The sequence below is a fragment of the Callionymus lyra genome, chromosome 3 (genome assembly GCF_982586985.1).
Source record: "Callionymus lyra chromosome 3, fCalLyr1.hap1.1, whole genome shotgun sequence".
Taxonomy (NCBI): Eukaryota; Metazoa; Chordata; class Actinopteri; order Syngnathiformes; family Callionymidae; genus Callionymus; species Callionymus lyra.
The window spans coordinates 1671748-1689002 of record NC_141820.1 but is presented as its reverse complement, the minus strand read 5'-3'; the positions used below and the strand labels follow the sequence as shown (position 1 = coordinate 1689002).

The following is a 17255-nucleotide window of genomic DNA, read 5'->3' as shown; positions in this document are numbered from 1 at the left end:
ACTAGTGTTGTGTAACTCCACTCACACTGGTGTTGTGTAACTCCACTCACACTGGTGTTGTGTAACTCCACTCACACTAGTGTTGTGTAACTCCACTCACACTGGTGTTGTGTAACTCCACTCACACTGGTGTTGTGTAACTCCACCCACACTAGTGTTGTGTAACTCCACTCACACTGGTGTTGTGTAACACCACTCACACTGGTGTTGTGTAACTCCACTCACACTGGTGTTGTGTAACACCACTCACACTGGTGTTGTGTAACTCCACTCACACTGGTGTTGTGTAACTCCACTCACACTGGTGTTGTGTAACTCCACTCACACTGTTGTGTAACTCCACTCACACTGGTGTTGTGTAACCCCACTCACACTGTTGTGTAACTCCACTCACACTGGTGAGTGTCTAACTCCACTCACACTGTTGTGTAACTCCACTCACACTGGTGTTGTGTAACTCCACTCACACTGTTGTGTAACTCCACTCACACTGGTGTTGTGTAACTCCACTCACACTGTTGTGTAACTCCACTCACACTGGTGTTGTGTAACTCCACTCGCACTGGTGTTGTGTAACTCCACTCACACTGTTGTGTAACTCCACTCACACTGGTGTTGTGTAACTCCACTCACACTAGTGTTGTGTAACTCCACTCACACTGCTGTTGTGTAACTCCACTCACACTAGTGTTGTTTAACTCCACTCACACTGCTGTTGTGTAACTCCACTCACACTAGTGTTGTGTAACTCCACTCACACTGCTGTTGTGTAACTCCACTCACACTAGTGTTGTGTAACTCCACTCACACTGCTGTTGTGTAACTCCACTCACACTGCTGTTGTGTAGCTCGACTTCGATTCGTTGTGTGACTCATGTTGTTTGACTTGTTTTGTGTTGTGTTAGTTGTGTTATGTGAGTCATTTTGTGTAACTTGTGTGACTCGTTTTGTGTAACTTGTGTGGTGTGAGTTGTGTCGTGTGACTTGTGTTTTGTGACTTGTGTTGTTTGACTTGTGTCGTGTGAGTCGTGTGACTTTTGTTGTGTGACTTGTGTGACTTGTGTAATGTGAGTTGTGTCGTGTGACTTGTGTTGTGTGACTTGTGTTGTGTGTTTGTAAAGATCAACCTGCGTCTCATGGAAGCTTCAAGAACCAGAGAAGAGAGTTTGTTCTAATTGTTGATGGTTTTCTTCAACATTCAATGATTTGAACGTCTTTTACTGTCGAGTCATGATAGAAATACTAGAGTTTAGTCTCCAGACTGTGTTGATAAATATGTCAAGATGACTTGAAATATTCTTCACCTTCCTGTTGTGTTCATGAAATATCATCACTTCTAGAACCAAGTTCATGAGTCGAGGAAAAGTCATTCAAATCCTCTCAGAGTGAAAAAGGTTTCATGAAGAAACATGAATCCATTCACTGTTTACATCCATGTGTGTGTTTGTGTTTGTTTGAAATGATGTTCTGACCTGAGAGTCTCCAGGTGACAGTGTGGACTCTTCAGTCCAGCAGACAGCAGCTCCACTCCTGGATCCTCCAGGTTCCAGTTGTCACTCAGGTCCAGTTGAGTCAGACTAGAGGACGGAGAGCTGAGGACTGAGGACAGAAGTGAACAACTTCTCTCTGACAGTCGACAGTCTCTCAGCCTGTGAAAGAGACGAGTGTCGTCAACAAGAGGATTGATTTGTGTTTATATGAGAAACAAACACAAGATAACATAAGGAAAAATAAGTCACAAAACAAACAACAATGACAAATGAAAATAAAAGGTTGTTACATGTATATTGATCATAATAACACATCATTGATTCTTTTTCTATTCACTTACTTATCTCAGTGTTTTTGTGTGTTTTCTCTCAATTGTTGTGTTTAATTCTTTTCCAGAGTAAAAATATCTTCAATTTAATCAAGACACTGATTCAATCGTGAAGATTCACTTCAGTCAATTTATTCTATTTGTTTTTTAACATTCAATTCAATATGAACAGGTTTACAAAGTTATTATTCATAACCGTGTCAGGTGTGAGTGTGAAGGTGTTGCAGGTAATACAAGCTCAAACAATGTGTGTGTGTTTGTCAATCAAGGAGTCGACTACTTCCACTATACATGGACTACTATCAACCTTCAGCTAATGCCAACATGACTGACCAAATGACTGATGTAGTTCAACATATGGAGGACAGTGAGCTGAGACTATGGTATCCCATCCAAGGACGACAGCCCCTCCATCAGCCCCACACAACAGCTCAGGAGCCCATGATGGTTCAAGTCACTTCCCAACGGACATTTCTAGATTCTCTCATGTTAGACACGAAACACCAAGAGAACTCAAGGCTCCTCTTGTTTTCCGTGGGGATGTTCAGACAAAGTTGAGTTGGAAGAATGGCTCGAGTTGATGGAAGATTATTTCAAGAAACGTGATGTTCAACTGGAGAGTCGGGTGGAAGAAATCCTCACACATTTAAGGGCTCGAGCTAAAGAGTGAAGTTTGGGATAGAAATGGAGAGATAGATGTTGCACGCCGTCCTCACGCTGTGTCTGGTCTCTTGAGGAAACATTCTTCTGAACGCTATTCATCGGTGCCTTTGGCAGACTTTTATTCAACTCTCCCAGATGTGATGAAGACCCGTAGGACTACTGGCTCCGCCTCAAGAAAGCTGCTGCAGTCGCCACAGGTTGCTTGTGGGAACAAGACAAATGTTTGATCACCCAGATCTGGCTCACATTCCGGTCCATTCTTTGGATAAATGGTCAGCCGTGAAGTGCAGGACGTGTTGGATGATTTCATAGACTAGTTTGAAGACACCAGCCAGACATAGTGAAGAGGTGAACATGGATAGAGTTGAAGTTAACCTACAGCAGCCTGTGAACCACCTGAGAGACAGCAGCCAGTTGATCCAGACTCTTCTACAATGGAGAGGTTGCTGGGGTTGTTGGAAAAGATGCTGCAGAACCAGAGAATCTGTTTGGTGGACGACAAGCCTCTCAGACTGCCGTACCTCCGTGACCCCTCTAGTCAATATGAGAAACTGAGGATCTAAATAAGATGGAGGAACAGGGGATTATTCGTGAATCTCAGAGTGAGTTTTCTTCTCCTCTCGTGCTTGTAGTTAAACCTAATGATGACCTACGCATTTGCAATGACTTCAGATGGTTGATGCCAGAACAGTGAAAGATGCGGACCCCCTGCCCCACCAGACAGACGCCCTTGCTGTGCTTGGTGGTAACACATTTTTCTCCACTATGGACCTCACATCAGGGTTTTATAATGTCAGACTCCACGAAGAGGATAAGAAATTTAAAGCGTTCTTCTTCCCGTCTGGTCTGCACAAATATAATAGAATGCTCAGGGTCTTACCAACAGACTGCAGCATTTATACGGATGATGATGTCCATATTTGGTGATAAGAACTTTACCAGTCTTTTGTGTTATCTGGACGACCTGAGAACCATTTGTTCAGTCTTGCATTGTTCATCGACTTGTTACAGAGACCTACGTCTCATTGTTGGATGTGTGGCCTTGAAGATATAAAAGTACATGGTGCATTCAAGTGTACTACGAACTGTCAAAGGGTCATTGAGTCTTTGAATGAGGGTGAAGCACTAGACCAGGCCTGGCCAACCTGCGGCTCCCGGGCCGCATGCGGCTCTTTGCCTGGTTTCATGCGGCTCTAACGCTCTAGTGTTGTGTCGTTCACGAACGATTTGTTCCAACGAACGATCTTTTGAGTGAACGTAATGAACCGAATCACTACATGAAGTGATTCATTCCTTCCTCAGTTCAGTTGAACGCCGCGACTGTGCCGGTGGGAGCGATGCTATGATAAGACTTTGCTACAGAACATTTAGTTTTTATGTTGGCACAGATTCGTTCAGTGAACAGGGATTCATGTTCGGCTGTGAACACACCTCAAGATCTTCTCTATTTGCTGAATTTCTCACGAATGTCTGTGCACTGGTCCTTTTCCATGAACGCACTTTTTTTTTTTTGCATTGTCCCTCAAGTGCAGTGAATGTTAACCTCGGGTCTGAATCATTTAAGTTAGTAACGGATTGTTTGGCTGCGTCCAGGAAGTAGAAGAAATTACAGTCAAGGCTCCATAAACACTGAGTTAGTGATTTGATGAACGAACTGAACGAAAACTTTTAATGAACCGATTCTATTGATTCAGTCAAAATAACTTCCGATCCCATCTCTATAAAGTTCATATCGAAGTTTGGGTTTGTGTTTTTTTGAATGTGCGCGTTCGCTTCGCTTGAGTTCAATACGGTATTTTCATCTAACGCGCAATAATACAAGCCAGATCTGAAGAGGTTTGTTCAAAGCAAGGAATGACAGAAGTCCTAATAAGCAACATGCATAGTAAGAGAGAAAATATATTTTAATTATTATATTTTAGTTTGTGGACTTGGTTGAACTGAGTGTGTGTGTGTGTGTGTGTGTGTGTGTGTGTGTGTGTGTGTGTGTGTGTGTGCACACAATGTTCATTGTTGAAAATGACTGACCCTGACTGTAGTCAAATTCTGTCATTATCATGTTGGTGTGACATTTACAACAAATCTGGCTAAGCAGAGGTCTGTGTGTGAGGAAGGGATGATGTTCACACAGTAAACAAATGTGGCTCTTAGGCTCTGACTGGTTGGCCACCCTTGCACTAGACCAACAAAATTCCTTGACAGCTGAATAATCATCAGCCGTTTTTGAAGCACAAATCTCCGGTGGAATGAGCCAGAAAGAAGGCACAGAACCTCCTCTTCCTCAACTTGTGGACATCACTCAGTCTGACTCATTAACTAAGAGTGAAAAAGCCAGACTGCAAGAACAGGACAACATTCTAAACATGGCGTTTCATTATGTCAAACGTCATGGGCAACTAAACACAAAAAATCTTCCTGTTAATCGTCCCAAATTCATTAAAAGGTCAGGTGTTGCGTGGTTTACATGACTCAGAGGTCATCAGGGTCAGACACACACTGTGTCACTGGAGTGGACTGGAGAGTGACATCATTCAAATCATCAGTAAAGGGCTGTTTTCACTGTGTTGTTGCTAAAACTCCAGAACCTGCATTTTGTGTCCCCCTTGAATGCATTCAAACATCTGCAGCTTTGGAATTGGTTTGCATAGATTTTTGTTCTGCTGAGAAATCTGTCAATCAAAGCGTGGACGTACTTGTTGTGACTGATCATTTCTCAAAAGCTAAGCAGGTATCCGTCGACTGGGTTCGCACCCTTTCTCCTCATGTTTGGCAGGACACCACGATAACCTGTTGATGTTGTGTTCCAGCATGCTCTCCCTGATTCCACTGTTGTTGACCATCATGACTTTGTGTCTCGGTTGAAGCAGGAGTTATCCGAAGCTACTCAAATTGGCCAAAAACTAGAACCGCAGAGCTAGAGGCATGTCTCTTGCTGTTGGTGATCAGGTTCTGCCCTCTTGACAAATGAGCGATTAGTGATAGTGTAAACACATCATTCCTCTATAGACCTAATGCACTGTAGGAGCGAGTGACACTGTACCAAGATGGCCGCCCTGTATACACACAGCTCTAGTGGGCGGCAGCAGTCGATGCGGCGTCCATGTCATGCAAACGATGGCTGAGTGAAAACACTTTACAGCTAAATGTGGACAAAACTGAAACTCTGGTGATTGCTCCTGATGATAAGATTCCAGGGTTGAGTCAGTACTTGAGTGATTTAGGTCAGTCTGTCAAACTGAGCCTGAGAAACCTGGGTGTTGTATTTGATAAAGACATGTCTCTTGTTCAACACTGAAGAAAACTGACCAGAAACTGTTTCCTTCAACTGAGAAAAATCTCTAAACTTAGGAAAATGTTGTCGGAACATGATCTGGATCTTATAATCCATGCGTTTGTTTCTTCTCGTCTGGACTATTGTAACAGTTTGTTTTCATGTCTTAACAAGAAGGATCGTCTCGTCTGCAGTTGATTCAGAACTCTGAGCCGCTCTAGTAGAAGAACTCACATTTCTCCGATCCTTGAAACTCTTCACTGACTTTTACCAGGGCGGTCTCTGTGCTGTGGTGTTCCCTAAAACCAGACTGAAACACCTCAAATTGATCATTGTCCTGGAGATAATCACAGAGCTGACTCGTTACCACTTTATCCAGAAGTTTTGAAATGAATACTAGATTAGAGATAGGCCTGTAGTTAGTGAGGACCTCTGGATCGAGAGTGGGTTTTTTAAGCAGAGGTTTAATTACTGCAACTTTAAAAATCTGAGGCACATAGCCTGATGTTATTGACAGGTTAATAATGTCAAGTATGAAAGTGCTAAGTAAGGGGAACAGTTCTTTAAGTAGCCATGTGGGAATAGGTCCATCCATCCATCCATCCATCCATCCATCCATCCATCCATCCATCCATCCATCCATCCATCCAAGAAACATCTGTGTTTGATGATCTACTGACTCCTTCAAGAAACATCTGTGTTTGATGATCTACTGACTCCTTCAAGAAACATGTGTGTTTGATGATCTACTGACTCCTTCAAGAAACATCTGTGTTTGATGATCTACTGACTCCTTCAAGAAACATCTGTGTTTGATGATCTACTGACTCCTTCAAGAAACATCTCTGTGTTTGATGATCTACTGACTCCTTCAAGAAACATCTGTGTTTGATGATCTACTGACTCCTTCAAGAAACATCTGTGTTTGATGATCTACTGACTCCTTCAAGAAACATCTGTGTTTGATGATCTACTGACTCCTTCAAGAAACATCTGTGTTTGATGATCTACTGACTCCTTCAAGAAACATCTGTGTTTGATGATCTACTGACTCCTTTAAGAAACATCTTAAGACGTTTCTATTTGTTCAGGCTTTTCCTTGATTTTCTGGAACTCCTGTGTTGTTCTCAGTATTATCTTGATCTTTAAAGTATGTACTTTTTTGAGTATTGTTTTGATTGTTTAAGCGCTTTGTGACCCTGGTCTGGAAAATATCTATATAAATAAATATTACTTACTTACTTACTTACATGTATATATGTCTATGGCCTCGAGGACTACAGTGAGGTAGGAGGAGGAGATGCTCTGTGAGCATTAGTGTATAAAAATATGTTAGAAACACCTTTTCTTTCAATTGTCATATTTTATATTCTTTGTTTAGTAGCCGTTTTATTGTATATGTTTGTTTAATTGTTTAGCGTGTAACTTATTGTGTGGTGTTTGTAGAGCGAGAGCAACGAGTGTGTGAGCGATCCATCCTCAAACAGTGTTTTGATTTATGTGCAGAATCCTACAAATAAAAGACAAGTGATCCACGAGCAGCTTCATTGGTGGAATCAGAAGTGTGATGATCCAAAGGTTATACTCACATCACCATGAACATTACCTGCATTGAAATCTAGCAACAGAACAAGTGATGACATCACAAGAGTCTCTCAAATGTCTCTGAATGGATCTGAGATCAGTAAATATGTGTCAACATACTGAACAGCACGACCCAGCAGAAGAACAAATCAAGTTCAAGTAGAACCTGCTGAAGACTGAGGTCACTTAGAATCATCTGCTTCATTGAAGAACTCACTGAAGACTCAACTTTGACTCTCTGGAGTCTCACCTCTGACTTTCACATGTTCTGAAGCTGAAGACATGATGTTCTGACCTGAGAGTCTCCAGGTGACAGTGTGGACTCTTCAGTCCAGCAGACAGCAGCTCCACTCCTGGATCCTTCAGGTCGTTGTTCTCACTCAGGTCCAGTTGAGTCAGACTAGAGGACGGAGAGCTGAGGACTGAGGACAGAAGTGAACAACTTCTCTCTGACAGGAAACAGTCTCTCAGCCTGTGAAAGAGACGAGTGTCGTCAACAAGAGGATTGATTTGTGTTTATATGAGAAACAAACACAAGATAAAATAAGGAAAAATAAGTCACAAAACAAACAACAATGACAAATGAAAATAAAAGGTTGTTACATGTATATTGATCATAATAACACATCATTGATTCTTTTTCTATTCACTTACCTATCTCAGTGTTTTTGTGTGTTTTCTCTCAATTGTTGTGTTTAATTCTTTTCCAGAGTAAAAATATCTTCAATTTAATCAAGACACTGATTCAATTTGTGTTTTTAACATTCAATTCAATATGAACAGGTTTACAAAGTTATTATTCATAACCGTGTCAGGTGTGAGTGTGAAGGTGTTGCAGGTAATACAAGCTCAAACAATGTGTGTGTGTTTGTCACTCACACTCCTGCACTCTCTCAACATTGTTGTCTTCATTTGAATGTTTACAGTTAGAAAATTCAAGGTGAATTCTCTCCATCTTTGGATCCAGTGGATCTATGTTGTGACACAGATGGAGTGTCAATCATCCTCCGTCACATTCACCTTCATTTCTTCTCCATGTTTGCTTCACATGAACTGAATTAGTTTCAACTTTTGAAACATGTGTCAAGTTTGGAGACTATTTTTGAAGTTGTTTCTGGACATCAATCAATATATGGATCAGTTTGTTTCCATCTGGTTCAATGTTTTATAATAATCTGTGAAAATCTAATAGTTTCATACAAGTCATGAGTTCATTGAATCATCTGGTGTTTTTCATTTTAGCTTCAGACTAACTGTTGTCGTAACTTGTTTCTACTTTGAATATTCTTTGTATTATTGTGAAGTTTGCAGTGGATTTAAGTTCATGTTATTTATGTTCATGTTAAATGTTTTTAGTTTTATTTTGAAAGTTCACTTCCTGTCTGTTTATCTCACAAGAGTTCAAAAGTCTAAGAATCAAATGTGTTTGAATGGATCTGAGATCAGTAAATATGTGTCAACATACTGAACAGCACGACCCAGCAGAAGAACAAATCAAGTTCAAGTAGAACCTGCTGAAGACTGAGGTCACTTAGAATCATCTGCTTCATTGAAGAACTCACTGAAGACTCAACTTTGACTCTCTGGAGTCTCACCTCTGACTTTCACATGTTCTGAAGCTGAAGACATGATGTTCTGACCTGAGAGTCTCCAGGTGACAGTGTGGACTCTTCAGTCCAGCAGACAGCAGCTCCACTCCTGGATCCTCCAGGTAGTTGTGACTCAGGTCCAGTTGAGTCAGACTAGAGGACGGAGAGCTGAGGACTGAGGACAGAAGTGAACAACTTCTCTCTGACAGTTCACAGTCGATCAGCCTGTGAAAGAGACGAGTGTCGTCAACAAGAGGATTGATTTGTGTTTATATGAGAAACAAACACAAGAGAACATAAGGAAAAATAAGTCACAAAACAAACAACAAAGACAAATGAAAATAAAAGGTTGTTACATGTATATTGATCATAATAACACATCATTGATTCTTTTTCTATTCACTTACTTATCTCAGTGTTTTTGTGTGTTTTCTCTCAATTGTTGTGTTTAATTCTTTTCCAGAGTAAAAATATCTTCAATTTAATCAAGACACTGATTCAATCGTGAAGATTCACTTCAGTCAATTTATTCTATTTGTTTTTTAACATTAACGCCGAGTGTCGCGAATTCGCAACATACCGCTTCCATTAAGAATGCACCAGAGATCGTGCGCGAGTTTCCCTAATGTTGGTTCATGCCTCTTCGATAGGAACCTAGGAACGTTTTGCAATCACTAGTTTCTCGTAGGACCAATAACATTTGAAACCACGTCCGGTTTACGATCGTGTTTTCTTCCTGGTGTTGCGCAACCCATTCAAAGTTGGAAGCGTGAAAGGATCGTCTTGTTTGAGGTAAAGTATCGTGAAAAAAAAATACACGTCTGCTCATTGTTTGTCTATAGAACTAGGAAAAATAAAATAAAGTAGTTTTGAATGCAATTTTTGAAGATATTTTAAGTTTTCAGTTTGTGGCGAATTCGCGACATTCGTCCATAATGGCTAAATGAATCAGTATGGCCAGATGCGTAATGGCTCAGTACTAATATATTCAGATGGATTTTAGCCGTCACACGCGTTCTATAGCAAAAACAATTCTTGTAGCAATCTGTAATCATGTAGCATGTTTTATGAATTAAATTATTGACGTTTATTTTTCCTCAGGAAAATATGAATGCAGGAATGTTTTATGGTAAGAGAACTCCTGTGGAAACCAGAGTTCCACCCGCTGAGAGTGAGGACATCTGTCTCAGTGAGAATGGAGAAGTTGATGAGGAACACATACCTGCACAAGGTGATTGTAATAGTAGTAATAACGCTATAATATTGTATTGTACAGACTTTCAGCTTCTGTGTTGTAAGCCACATATTTTAAGAGGTCGCTTTGAGAGCAGGTTGTGTAAATGTAAATAGAATAGTCTGCAATTTTCAATGGTGTAGTTTTTTTAAACACCAGCAGGTGACAGCAGTGAGGAAAACTTCACTGAAGAGGATGATGAGCTTCCTAGTGTAGCTACTCCTGAACAAAAGACAGAGTAGAGTGGGAAGAAATACAACATTACATCCATTTCAATGACAACATGGCACCAAACAATGACAGACTTTTCAAAATAAGGCACTGATTAATGCACTTCTTCCCAAATTTCAGGCTGTTCTACAAGAGCAAATGCTCTGTGTTGACGAGCAAATGGTTCCTTTCAAAGGAAAATCAAGTTTAAAACAATATGTCCCCAAGAAGCCACATAAATGAGGATATAAAATATTTGTGCTTTGTGACACAAAAGGGCTGGTGCATTCCTTTGATGTCTTTGAAAGGAAAACTGACCTTGTGTTCAAGTGTTCTAAGTGCAATGTTCACTTGTGCCTGAACAAAAATAACAATTGCTTCAGGGAGTTTCATGAGTAAGGCACCCCACAATTGAAACAGCTCAGTTATCGTTGTTATAGTAGTTGTTGTTATAGTATTAGTTGTTGTTGTTGTTGTTGTTGTTGTTGTTGTTGTTGTTGTTGTTGTTGTTGTTGAATATTCAGGTCCTGCATATCTTGGTGTTAGCTTTCACTCCGTGCACCTGCACACCTGGGGATTCCTCGCACCAGAGAACACACTGTGGGACCAGAAACGACCAGATTATTAGTGACACGTCTGCAGCACGTCAGGTGACGCTTCTGAGGAAGACTTGAGTCACTTTTTTTTATTGTTGTTTTCTTACCACTGTAATGTATATGTTGGCATTAAAAAAATAAAATTTCATGCCTAAGATGGGAAATGTGTTTTTATTATTTTTTGGTCCTCTAATACCCAATTTTACAATAATTTTATGTTCTAGAGTAAAAATGTTTATCTTCACTTAATTTAGTCTCTGCTTGAAAGCAAAAACACACATAATTATTTTTTTTGAACAATTGCAAATCAATTCAGGCGTCAAGGGGTTAAATTCAATATGAACGGGTTTACAAAGTTATTATTCATAACCGTGTCAGGTGTGAGTGTGAAGGTGTTGCAGGTAATACAAGCTCAAACAATGTGTGTGTGTTTGACAATCAAGGAGTCGACTACTTCCACTATACATGGACTACTATCAACCTTCAGCTAATGCCAACATGACTGACCAAATGACTGATGTAGTTCAACATATGGAGGACAGTGAGCTGAGACTATGGTATCCCATCCAAGGACGACAGCCCCTCCATCAGCTCCACACAACAGCTCAGGAGCCCATGATGGTTCAAGTCACTTCCCAACGGACATTTCTAGATTCTCTCATGTTAGACACGAAACACAAAGAGAACTCAAGGCTCCTCTTGTTTTCCGTGGGGATGTTCAGACAAAGTTGAGTTGGAAGAATGGCTCGAGTTGATGGAAGATTATTTCAAGAAACGTGATGTTCAACTGGAGAGTCGGGTCGAAGAAATCCTCACACATTTAAGGGCTCGAGCTAAAGAGTGAAGCTTGGGATAGAAATGGAGAGATAGATGTTGCACGCCGTCCTCACGCTGTGTCTGGTCTCTTGAGGAAACTTTCTTCTGAACGCTATTCATCGGTGCCTTTGGCAGACTTTTATTCAACTCTCCCAGATGTGATGAAGACCCGTAGGACTACTGGCTCCGCCTCAAGAAAGCTGCTGCAGTCGCCACAGGTTGCTTGTGAGAACAAGACAAATGTTTGATCACCCAGATCTGGCTCACATTCCAGTCCATACTTTGGATAAATGGTCAGCCGTGAAGTGCAGGACGTGTTGGATGATTTCATAGACTAGTTTGAAGACACCAGCCAGACATAGTGAAGAGGTGAACATGGATAGAGTTGAAGTTAACCTACAGCAGCCTGTGAACCACCTGAGAGACAGCAGCCAGTTGATCCAGACTCTTCTACAATGGAGAGGTTGCTGGGGTTGTTGGAAAAGATGCTGCAGAACCAGAGAATCTGTTTGGTGGACGACAAGCCTCTCAGACTGCCGTACCTCCGTGACCCCTCTAGTCAATATGAGAAACTGAGGATCTAAAGGAGATGGAGGAACAGGGGATTATTCGTGAATCTCAGAGTGAGTTTTCTTCTCCTCTTGTGTTTGTAGTTAAACCTAATGGTGACCTACGCATTTGCAATGACTTCAGATGGTTGATGCCAGAACAGTGAAAGATGCGGACCCCCTGCCCCACCAGACAGACGCCCTTGCTGTGCTTGGTGGTAACACATTTTTCTCCACTATGGACCTCACATCAGGGTTTTATAATGTCAGACTCCACGAAGAGGATAAGACATTTAAAGCGTTCTTCTTCCCGTCTGGTCTGCACAAATAGAATAGAATGCTCAGGGTCTTACCAACAGACTGCAGCATTTATACGGATGATGATGTGCATATTTGAGAACTTTACCAGTCGTTTGTTATCTGGACGACCTGAGAACCATTTGTTCAGTCTTGCATTGTTCATAGACCTGTTACAGAGACCTACGTCTCATTGTTGGATGTGTGGCCTTGAAGATATAAAAGTACATGGTGCATTCAAGTGTACTACGAACTGTCAAAGGGTCATTGAGTCTTTGAATGAGGGTGAAGCACTAGACCAGGCCTGGCCAACCTGCGGCTCCCGGGCCGCATGCGGCTCTTTGCCTGGTTTCATGCGGCTCTAACGCTCTAGTGTTGTGTCGTTCACGAACGATTTGTTCCAACGAACGATCTTTTGAGTGAACGTAATGAACCGAATCACTACATGAAGTGATTCATTCCTTTCTCAGTTCAGTTGAACGCCGCGACTGTGCCGGTGGGAGCGATGCTATGATAAGACTTTGCTACAGAACATTTAGTTTTTATGTTGGCACAGATTCGTTCAGTGAACAGGGATTCATGTTCGGCTGTGAACACACCTCAAGATCTTCTCTATTTGCTGAATTTCTCACGAATGTCTGTGCACTGGTCCTTTTCCATGAACGCACTTTTTTTTTTTTGCATTGTCCCTCAAGTGCAGTGAATGTTAACCTCGGGTCTGAATCATTTAAGTTAGTAACGGATTGTTTGGCTGCGTCCAGGAAGTAGAAGAAATTTCAGTCAAGGCTCCATAAACACTGAGTTAGTGATTTGATGAACGAACTGAACGAATCCTTTTAATGAACCGATTCTAGTGATTCAGTCAAAAGAACTTTCGATCCCATCACTATAACGTTCATATCGAAGTTTGGGTTTGTGTTTTTTTGAATGTGCGTGTTCGCTTCGCTTGAGTTCAATACGGTATTTTCATCTAACGCGCAATAATACAAGCTCAAGATCTGAAGAGGTTTGTTCAAAGCAAGGAATGACAGAAGTCCTAATAAGCAACATGCATAGTAAGAGAGAAAATATATTTTAATTATTATATTTTAGTTTGTGGACTTGGTTGAACTGAGAGTGTGTGTGTGTGTGTGTGTGTGTGTCTGTGTGTGTGTGTGTGTGTGCACACAATGTTCATTGTTGAAAATGACTGACCCTGACTGTAGTCAAATTCTGTCATTATCATGTTGGTGTGACATTTACAACAAATCTGGCTAAGCAGAGGTCTGTGTGTGAGGAAGGGATGATGTTCACACAGTAAACAAATGTGGCTCTTAGGCTCTGACTGGTTGGCCACCCTTGCACTAGACCAACAAAATTCCTTGACAGCTGAATAATTATCAGCCGTTTTTGAAGCACAAATCTCCGGTGGAATGAGCCAGAAAGAAGGCACAGAACCTCCTCTTCCTCAACTTGTGGACATCACTCAGTCTGACTCATTAACTAAGAGTGAAAAAGCCAGACTGCAAGAACAGGACAACATTCTAAACATGGCGTTTCATTATGTCAAACGTCATGGGCAACTAAACACAAAAAATCTTCCAGTTAATCGTCCCAAATTCATTCATCAAGACATCATTCAAATCATCAGTAAAGGGCTGTTTTCACTGTGTTGTTGCTAAAACTCCAGAACCTGCATTTCGTGTCCCCCTTGAATGCATTCAAACATCTGCACCTTTGGAATTGGTTTGCATAGATTTTTGTTCTGCTGAGAAATCTGTCAATCAAAGCGTGGACGTACTTGTTGTGACTGATCATTTCTCAAAAGCTAAGCAGGTATCCGTCGACTGGGTTCGCACCCTTTCTCCTCATGTTTGGCAGGACACCACGATAACCTGTTGATGTTGTGTTCCAGCATGCTCTCCCTGATTCCACTGTTGTTGACCATCATGAGTTTGTGTCTCGGTTGAAGCAGGAGTTATCCGAAGCTACTCAAATTGGCCAAAAACTAGAACCGCAGAGCTAGAGGCATGTCTCTTGCTGTTGGTGATCGGGTTCTGCCCTCTTGACAAATGAGTGATTAGTGATAGTGTAAACACATCATTCCTCTATAGACCTAATTGTTAGATTGGAAATTATTCTACACTATACGTATACGCCATAAGTTAAATTAATGCTAAAAAGATGATCAAAATATAGAGTATAAAATACTAGCCTCATCTAAGAGCTTAAACGTTTAAATACACATTCACAACCAACATTTCACTTTCATACTGATATACACTGTGTCAAGGGTAGCTTGAAACAGACTAGAGATTATTCAGCGATTTAATGAAGGACTGTCTGTCTGCTCTGTTCACACCTGTGGACGTGAAACAAAAGGGCAACACGGAACACACCCAAAAGAGGGGGGCTGGAAGACAAAGGAACTTGCCCACACAACAGGCAAGGAAGGAAGTTACTCTCCAGGTGACTCGAAACAGGAGTTAACATAAAAGAACCACTGCCCCGGAACAGACGCCCCCTGGACAGGAAACTTTCCCTTAAATGTAGAGACAACCCATAACCAGGGACCGTCTTTCCCGGAGCTATTGACCTGTACAGCTGCCGGCAAAGAGCGAGTCCGATCGATCGTAAAAGTTTCTATGTTTGTTTGTTTTGAAGCAGTGAATAAACGACCGTACACTCTGAATTGATCCTTTTTTCTCCATAAAGCAAAGTATTAAGACCCGGAGGTGACGTCGTGTTGGAGCGACGGTAACGGACTCCGGTTTTATCCGTTTTAAATGGTGCCGTGACCCGGATTTGTTTTGGAGATTCTTGGAAAGAGGAATGGCGACTGACTGAAGTTTTTTCTCAGCCGGACGAACGGGACAAAGATAAGGTAAGCAGAAAGCCTTTTATTTGATTTCTGCATTTAGTTTCGTCTGGCTGAGTTGATCGATGTCCGAAGCTGTGTGAGTGGATGGGTTGTGCGTTGATTCCGCTTGTAAAGCAAACGAACATATAACTTGTTGTTTTGGTTTTGGTTTTCCGTTACGATTCTCGGCACATAAAGTAATCACAGACAGAACAAAATTGGCCGGGGATTCTGTCGAGTGACAAATATATCTCTATTAGCACGTTTTAAAGGCATTTAATTCACCCTTTTAGAGATGCTTAACGCCCGAGAGTACGAACGGAATGTTTTAAAAAAAAGGCTTTTCTTGGTTAAATAATCGAGTTTCTGGGTATGGTTACGCTGACTAGTGAGTACTTATATTATGATAAAAAATAAAAACACTTTCTTGATTAAATACAACGTTAACGCTAATGTGTGTTTTTTAAGTTTTTTGGGAAGAAATTTATAGATAAGCTTTCTTGAATTTCTATTGGTTAAAAAAGGGTTTTTTTTCTTGTAAGTTTTATGCTGCGAGTTTATTTTTAAAAAAGGGGAAAAAACGGCTTACTTGGAGTTATTTATAAAAGTAGTTTTACGGTCAACTGCCGTGGACTTCTATTGGTTGAAAAAAGCGTTTTTTGCTTGTGAATTTTATATTACAAGTTTTTTAATAGATTTTTGGTCATTATAATATAAGTATTCAAGCGTGTTTTTTGTTTTAAAAAGCATTTTCTTGCGAGGATTGATGCCGCAAGTTTTTTGACAAGGGTTGAAATACTTTTGTTGTTTCTTATGTTACGTTGGTTGCATAGTGAGTACCTATATTGTGATAAAAAAAAAAACGACTTTCTTGACTAAATGCGACGTTAATGCTAATACGTGTTTTTTCAAGTTTTGTGGAAAGAAATTCTTCAGTTTCTATTGGGTTTAAAAAAGAGTTTTTTCTTGTAAGTTCTATGAGTTTTTTTTAACAAAATAAGGGTAAAAATAACTTTGTTTGATTGTCATGTCATAATAAAGTTTGGGATTATAATATAGGTATTCAAGCGTGACAGTTCTCTTATAGAGAGGGAGACGAACAATTGGTGTAAAAATAAATAAAATAAAAATTAATTAAAAATAAGGAAAAACAAAATAAATAAAAAGAAGAAATGGATTTATCTGAACTGCGGGTAAAATGGCAGTCTCGTGGAATAGGATCATGTGGTTCTGTATTGTTTCGCTCTGTAAGTTCTTATGTGGAAAAAATTGCTCCGTTGGATCGGAAAAATGTTGTGAAAAACTGGTATAAATGGGCTAAAGAGCAAAGGAAGGTTGGAAATCTGCCTGATTGGGGCATGCCTATGCCTGAAGAAGATATTCTTGGTGAAAATGTGAAAAATATTAATCTTGAACTTGAAGTCATTAGGAGGAGAAAAACAAGCATCTTGTTTAGTGAAAAATACAGACTGGCTTTGTTAGAAAAAACTAAAACCGATAGAGACAGATTTTTTGTGATTATGGAAATGGTAAAAATAAAGTTAAATACTGAAGTGATGGCACCAGTGAAAGCTGTTAAAAAGGAAGTTGTTGATGAAAATAATGTAACTGAAAAAACTGATTCACCACCACCTTACCTAGAAGGTGGAAACCAAAATGTAAACTCACAAATGTTGTCTGATAGATTGCAAAAAATGGTAATGAAAGAAAAAGTGAACACCCAGGCTCCAGTGTTCAATATTACTGGAGGGCAGCTGATGATGGATCAAGATGGTAATGAAATAGATAA

General features: G+C 40.5%; 1 protein-coding gene across 5 annotated transcripts in view; it reads right to left on the bottom strand.

The window, feature by feature from the left end:
• LOC148082982 (NACHT, LRR and PYD domains-containing protein 3-like) overlaps positions 1-17255 on the bottom strand; it is a 106651-nt gene that overhangs the window by 5697 nt on the left and 83699 nt on the right. For 3 of the 5 annotated variants that reach the window (XM_087786130.1, XM_087786131.1, XM_087786132.1), the window contains 3 exons: positions 8978-9151; positions 7633-7809; positions 1473-1649 (listed from right to left, as the gene is read on the bottom strand). The exons of 1 other annotated variant lie outside the window; for it this stretch is intronic. In XM_087786130.1, coding sequence (XP_087642256.1) covers positions 1473-1649; positions 7633-7809; positions 8978-9151 — 528 coding nt within the window. The remainder of the gene's footprint in view (positions 1-1472; positions 1650-7632; positions 7810-8977; positions 9152-17255) is intronic. One more of the 5 variants, XM_087786133.1, reaches the window with a different exon arrangement.